Below are 7,027 nucleotides of genomic sequence, written 5' to 3'. Positions count from 1 at the left end.
TATGCACCTGACTAGGTATATAAATTGTTCTATATCCTATTGCAGCCTCACTCACTGCAGCTGCAGTGCCCTACTTGGAGCATATTCTGGATGTTGGTCTTAGGGCTAAAATGAGTAGACTGGATCCTACAAAGGTAGAACAATGTGAGTGCAGGGACAGAAAAGGTACTGGAGGAGGGAGAGGAATCTGAATTCCATTTGAACAGGTCAATAACATGACCTTCAACCCACTCCCCTCAGGGCAGGGGCGGGGAGAGGAATAATTTGGAATGAACCAAGGTGGACCCTTTCTGCTAACTGAAGGAAGGGGTCAGGCCTGCAGAGATCTCATGATGCCCTTCACGGAGCAAGTTCAACATCTAGAGTAAGAACTTGCAGCCACCGCTTTTGTCCTGATCTGGCTGGAAGGCTTTGGGGATCTCTTCAAAAGAGGGAGAGGAGAAGGCAGAGACAAACAGGAATTGCTACAGACAAAGAGGAAAAGTCCAGAAAAGAAGGACAGACACAGAAGAGGGCTGAAAGAGGTAGAGCAGGAAGAAGAGACTGGATTCAACACACAACAAGGAATCTGCTCCTTCTCCTGGTCAGGATGTACTGAAACCAGAAAGAAGACACAAAGCAGCTTGAGGCACCAAGAGGCCACAGAACCACCCTATGGGGATGCACAGCCCAGTCATGATCTGCTTTGTTTTGGGATGTTTTTTATGGGTAAGTCACATCTCAGGTCCCTTTTTTTGGGGTCTCTGCTCCATTCTGGAGTTACCTTGGAAAGATGGATGGCCATTAGCAGCTGACAGTCACAATAATTTCCCTGGACATACAAAAGGCAGACATGCAGAAGAATATTTGCTGTTGCTCCAGGAATGGTAACAGAGAGCTCAGGGTACCCATCAAAAAGGAAATGAGAAGGGTAGGAGTGCTGATGGGATAGAGCAGAACTGAAGCCCTTGTGGGTATAATAGCAATATGGGTTATGAATATTTGAGCATGGAGAAAGGTCTACATCTGTAGCATGACACAGCTTGTGGTGGGGAAAGAGAAACTTGTGGTGAGAGGGAAGGGTAAGTCAGTATCTGTGCTGGTAACAGTGCTAAGTAGGATTTTAATGAGTATGGGAAGTTAAGATACGAAACAATGCAGCTGGTATCACAATAACTTCTGATCCACAGCAGAATATGTGATGGGATGTTGGTAAGAGGAGGTCCTCACTGTAGGAGATTCAGGTAATAGTGCAGGTGACAGAGACAAAAGTTGCATATGGGAAAAACTTAACTTGCTCCAGCTGTGGCTTCTTTGTCTTTCTCCTTCTAGCTCCCTGAAGTGAGAGGGGAGGAAGGCTGTCTCAATGCTGAACTGTGAGTACTTGTTGATCTTGCACTCTTTTGAGGAGACAATGAAGGACAAAGGCCGTAGAGGACAAGAGTGTCCTGACATGCTAGCTGACATTATCCACACAAGGTTACTTTAACTACAGCTGTTGAAAACTCCCATAAAATCCCTCTGTCCTTGAATGGGGAGCACATGATACTGCTCTTGCTACCTATTTGGATGCCTGTAACACTTTCTGCTGTACACCAGAAAAGCTTTCTGGTGTAATTTTAATTGGAATTGACCTGTCCTTGAAAGTTTATTTGCTGTAATACAGTTTTGGTGAATATTCTTCTTGGTGATGTCATTTGCAAGAAAAACAGAGATCAAGACAAAGCAAGGGTGGAAAATTGCTGAGGAAAATTCATTTTGACTGAACAAGAAGTATTGCAAAATGCCTGAGCATATCTACCAATGACAAATAAAGGAACACACAGCACAGCATCCAGAAAGTCTGGAAGAGAAGGACTTGGGGGTGTCACTTGGTGACAAACTCCCCAGGAGGCAGCAGTGGTCACTGGCAGCCCAGAAGGCAGCTGTGTGCTGGGCTGCATCCAAAGCAGGGAGAGCAGCAGCACAGGGAGGGGATTCTGCCCCTCTGCTCTGTTCTGCTGAGGCCCCACCTGCAGCACTGCCTCCAGTTCTGGTGCCCCCAGCATAACAGGGACATGGAGCTGCTGGAATAGGTCCAGAGGAGGCCACCAATATGATCAGAGGGCTGGAGAAATTCCCCCATGGGGCCAGGCTGGGGGAGTTGGGGCTGTTCAGCCTGGAGAAGAGAAGGTTCCAGGGACACCTTAGAGCAGCCTCCCGTTACCTGAATGGGGACTACAAGAAAGCCAGGAAGAGACTTTTTACAAGGACTTGTAGCGACAGGACAGAGGGAGGGGATTGAAGCTTGAGGAGGGCAGATTTAGACTGAAGATGAGGAAGAGAAAAAGGGTTTGCAAACAATTGAGTAGGCCCTCATTCCCAGAATGACATTAACGTGCTGGAGCAGGTCCAGAGGAGGGTGATGAAGCTGGTGAAGGGTTTGGAGAACAGGTCTGGTGAGGAGCAGATGAGGGCACTGAGGGTATTTAGTCTGGAGATAAGGAGGCTGAGGGGAGACCTACAACTCTCTACAACTCCCTGAAAGGAGGTTAGAGCCAGGTGGGGTCAGTTTCTTCTCCCTAGGATCTGATAGCAGAAAAGGAAATGGTCTCAAGTTGCAGCAGGGGAAGTTTAGGTTGGCTATTAGAATAAAGCTTTTCACTGAAACAGTTCTGAAACACTGTAAGAGGCTCTGCAGGGAGGCTGTTGAATCCCTGTGGGTGGAGGTGTATAAAAGAGGTAGAGATCTGGTGCTGAGGGATATGGTTTATCACCAGACTTGGTTGAGTTGGAGAATGGTTATCATAGTATCATAGTATCAGTCAGGGTTGGAAGGGACCACAAGGATCATCTAGTTCCAACCCCCCTGCCATGGGCAGGGACACCCCAACACTAGATCAGGCTGGCCAGAGCCTCATCCAGCCTGGGCTTAAACACCTCCAGGGACAGGGCCCCAACCACCTCCCTGGACAACCCATTCCAGGGCTTCACCACTCTCATGGTGAAGAACCTCCTCCTCACATCCAGCCTGAATCTCCCCACCTCCAGCTTCATTCCATTCCCCTTAGTCCTATCACTACCTGACATGCTGAGCAGTCCCTCCCCAGCCTTCCTGTAGGCCCCCTTCAGATACTGGAAGGCCACAATTAGGTCACCTTGGAGCCTTCTCTTCTCCAGACTGAACAGCCCCAGCTCCTTCAGTTTGGTTGGACTCAATGATCTAAAAAGGGCTTTTCCAACTGAAACAATTCTGTGATTCTATCAACCAGCAGGGTAACAATAAAGAGATAAAGGCAAAGAGAAGGCAAACTCACCTAATGGTGATGGATGAAGTTGGACAACTATCTCCTCCACAAGGCATGGCTAGTTTCCCATCGTTGAGCCATTTAGATGGTGGAGTGTAATCAAGGAGTGAGGGAAGCTGGAAGAGAATACATTAGAGATCTTTGAGGGGCAATGGTTTGCAATGAGAGAAGAGTAGATTGGATGTGAGGAACAAGTTCTACACCATGAGGCTGCTGGAACACTGCAACAAGTTGCACAGGGAGGTAGTTGAAGCCCCATCCCTGGAGATATTCAAGGTCAGGCTCAACAAGGCTCTGAGCAAGCTGATCTAGTGGAGGATGTCTCTGCTGACTGCAGGGGTGTTGGACTGGATGACCTTTGGAGGTCCCTTCCAACCCAAAGCATGCTGAGTCTATGATTCTGTGATTGTTTGGCATTCTGTGGCTAACTACATGTTGTACCCTCTTGTCCTCAGCTGCTCAGGTACGGAGTGGGACCGGCTGTGGTATATCTGGTAAGATGGTCTATGTTTACTTCAGTCAGCTGCATCCCCAGCTAAAGTCAATCTGGAGAGAAGATAAAGCCAGGCTTTTTAGAAGTTCCCAGCAGAAGGACCTGAGGTGTCTGTCCAACCTGCATCCAGGGCAATTCTGATTAGACAGAAGGAAAAAGTGCTGCTCCCAAGGGTGGTGCAGCACTGGAACAGGTGCCCTGAGGGGACACAGGATTTCCATCCCTGGAGACTGTCCAAAATCTGTGGACAAGGCTCTAAATGACCATGCATACCTCTGAGCTTAGCTCTACCTCAAGCAGGAAGAGACCTTAAAAGGCCACCTGCAAACAAAGTCTTTCTGTCCTAATTCTGCATCTTCTCCCTTTCCAGGCTTCTGATGGTGATTGGTGGACTTCTGCTCCTTTGTGGTGTGGTTTCCATCTGTGTGAGATGCTGTTTGCATTGTCAGCAGTCAGGAGAGGAATCAGGTCCTCAGCCCTATGAGGTCACTGTCATTGCTTTTGATCATGACAGCACCCTCCAGAACACCATTACCTGTGAGTTGGCCTTGACAGAACCCTGGTCCTACAGCACAGCCTGACATGTGGGGCTGCACTTGGAAAAAGCCCAGATAGTGGCACCTCGGGGCTGGCAGAGGGAAGTTCATGGCAGGATGCAGGGAAAGTGGCATCTGTATACAGTGCAAATGAAGGCTCCATGCACCAAATGCAGACAGATGGTGAATTAGCTGTGAGATGCTTGGGTGGAACGAGAGCAGCTAGAGGCCTCTGAGAAGTTTTAAGGAGTAAATTGTGGGGTGTTGCTGAGAGGGTTTCCTTTTAGGGAAGAATGAAGGGACAGGAAAAGGAAAGCATTCAGGCTGTGGGGAGAGCAAAGCCTGAGCACTGCAGATACACTGATGGGGTGGTGCTGTCAGGATGAGAAGAAAGACTTTGGTTTCCTCCCTTCCAGCTCTCCATTCCGTGTTTGGGCCTGCTGCCAGGACAATATTAGCAGTGGCACATTCCCACAATGCTGTCCAGGGAGCACCACCCCTCTCAGCAGCAGACACCCCTCCAGTCTATGAAGAAGCTCTGCACATGAGCAGATTCACCGTGGTCAAGACGGGACAGAAAGCGCCAGACCTGGATCCGGTGCCAGAGGAAAAACTGCAGGTGTCTGCTGAGGGCAAGGATGTCCAACCAGCCTCCCCAGGACACTAGTGCCTCTTTACTGCATGGCAAATAATGCCCAGTAGTGACAGGCAGAAACTGATTGTTCTGAGCAGGGTTAGGAATTTTTGATTAACCTCTGTAGTCGAATGAGAAAGGGACTGAAACAGTTTCAGATGCAGTATAATCCTGTGGCTCCTTCTGATACCTCCTTTAGACAATCAACAATTGGCCTCCCCTGTGTGTCAATCATTGCACTACTATCACCCTCTGCATGCATAAGCAGGCAGCAGCTCCAAGGTGCTGAGTCACTTTGCAGGCTAGTGACCTGCAGAGAGATTGCAGATGCTGCCTCATTCTGCTTGCCTCCAGCCCAAGTTCCCTGAGGGTCACAGAATGGTAGGGGTTAGAAGGGATGATCTTTGGAGGTGCCTTCCAACCCCTACTATTCTGTGATTCTGTAAGGAAAGGTTAAGCAGCCCTGAATGAAATGCTTGTACATGTTCATGCAGATATGAATACACAGGCAGCAGATATCAACCCCTTTTTGAAGTGGCCTTTCCTAGTGGAGGACCCAAAGTCTCACTGTCCTTGATCTGCTGATCTTCTTGCCTGTGAAATATAGAGAATGGCTTTTCTTTGTAGGCAAGGCAAACAAGGACCAGGTCCCCACATATGTTGAGGAACCCAACTGCTGTTGCGACTGCAGTCATGAAGAACTTTAGAGAAGGTTGATAAGATAGCTTCCTGGATGGCATAAAGTTGAACTGAGCAACCAAAAACCTTTGATGATGTCTAGTTGCAGGAATTTTGTATCCAAGGGAATTTAATTGAGGGTCTTGATTTCCTAGGTCACACACCTCTTCCTGAACTGCCTAGTCAATACCTAACTCTACCCTTCACGAGGGAGAAAATGGAATGGAGTCAAGAAATAAGAGACATAGAAGGTTAGGGCTCTTCTGCTGTGCAGCATTCCTGAAACAGCAGCAACAACTGCTTGTGGAACACCTCCTAGAGTCACACTCAGGCCTATATGCTTCACCAAGCTGCAGAACATTTCCTGGAGGGCTCTTGTTTACTCCGTGGCAAACATCTGAAGCCAGCAGAGACACTGGAACTTGTGTCAAGCACTACGGAGCCCAGAAGCTTCTTGGAAGACTTCCCAGGCGTTTCTAGGGCACAAACAGTTCCTCCACCACTTCCACCCCTTCCCCTGCCTACGAGGCCTGAGCTCTGCAAGCATCGAACAGGAGATGGCAGCCCTGCTCCACAGGGCAGCAAACCCACCTGCCGAAGCAGGAACACAGCATTTACACAACTGGCAACCAGAAGTGCGACACTTCCCCCCCACCCCCCTTCCCCTTAAGATCTGCAATAAAAAGGGAGGTTTAAAAAGTCTTCATTTTCCTCTCTGCATCAAATCACCTCAGCTATCACCTACCTTTCTTCCTTCCTTTCTCTCTTTCTCTTTCTTTCCCTTTCTTTCTTCCCTTCTCTCTAGTGAGGGGTGACCTCATTCATGTTTGTAAAGATGTGAAGGGCAGTGTCAGGATGGAGCCAGGCTCTGCTCAGTGGTGTCCAGTGATAGGAGAAGGGGCAATGGGTGCAAGCTGGAGCAGAGGAGGTTCCATGGGAACAGAAGGAGGAAGTTTTTCCCTGTGAGGGTGCCAGAGCCCTGGAGCAGGCTGCCCAGAGAGGTTGTGGAGTCTCCTTCTCTGGGGACATTCCAAACCCACCTGGATGTGTTCCTGTGTGACCTGCTCTAGGTGATGCTGCTGTGGCAATGGAGTTGGACTGGATGATCTTTGGAGGTCCCTTCCAGCCCCTAACATTCTGTGAATGCTGTGCAGGAAGGACATCTCCACAGCCTCACTCAACAGGTTGAACAGCAGCAGCACTTCTCACATGTTTTCACCCCCCATCCAACAAGCCAGATCAATCACAACAAAGTGCAGTGGAGAGAAACCTTTGCTTCTTGCCTCCTGTTTCAAAAACTACAGACAAGTAGCACTGCTAGCTAGATGCTATTGAATAATAGAACTGTTCTGGATGAAAAAGGCCTTTAAGAACATTGAGTCCCACCATTCTCTAACTCAACCAAGGCTGGTGCTAAACT

General features: G+C 48.7%; 1 protein-coding gene across 3 annotated transcripts; it reads left to right on the top strand.

Moving 5' to 3' along the window:
- Nucleotides 1–312: 312 nt before the first annotated feature.
- TMEM52B (transmembrane protein 52B) lies at nt 313–6,378 on the top strand. Of its 3 annotated transcripts, none has more exons than XR_010987753.1 (6): nt 313–708; nt 1,312–1,355; nt 3,722–3,760; nt 4,130–4,296; nt 4,712–5,028; nt 5,763–6,375. XR_010987753.1 is itself a non-coding variant. In XM_068141677.1 (6 exons), exons 1-6 carry the CDS (start codon nt 655–657, stop codon nt 5,799–5,801), a joined length of 546 nt encoding a protein of 181 aa, XP_067997778.1. In that variant the 5' UTR covers nt 313–654; the 3' UTR covers nt 5,802–6,368. The 3 variants fall into 3 exon arrangements, 2 of the variants coding, with proteins under 2 accessions (XP_067997778.1, XP_067997777.1); XM_068141677.1 differs by having other exon boundaries at nt 4,712–4,914; nt 5,763–6,368; XM_068141676.1 differs by having other exon boundaries at nt 4,712–6,378.
- The last annotated feature ends 649 nt before the right edge of the window (nt 6,379–7,027 follow it).

The sequence above is a fragment of the Melanerpes formicivorus genome, unplaced genomic scaffold, assembly GCF_026170545.1.
Source record: "Melanerpes formicivorus ecotype bairdi unplaced genomic scaffold, bMelFor1.0.p_v2 SCAF_8, whole genome shotgun sequence".
Lineage (NCBI taxonomy): Eukaryota > Metazoa > Chordata > Aves > Piciformes > Picidae > Melanerpes > Melanerpes formicivorus.
This window is presented reverse-complemented; position numbering and strand designations above follow the sequence as displayed.

Excerpts from the sequence above, each read along its gene's own strand:
- TMEM52B (XM_068141676.1), top strand. The coding sequence starts at position 655 with ATGGGGATGCACAGCCCAGTCATGATCTGCTTTGTTTTGGGATGTTTT. Across the intron at positions 709-1,311 it reads TTTTGGGATGTTTTTTATGG|CTCCCTGAAGTGAGAGGGGA; the intron begins GTAAGTCACATC and ends TTCTCCTTCTAG. Across the intron at positions 4,297-4,711 it reads CCTCCAGAACACCATTACCT|CTCTCCATTCCGTGTTTGGG; the intron begins GTGAGTTGGCCT and ends CCTCCCTTCCAG.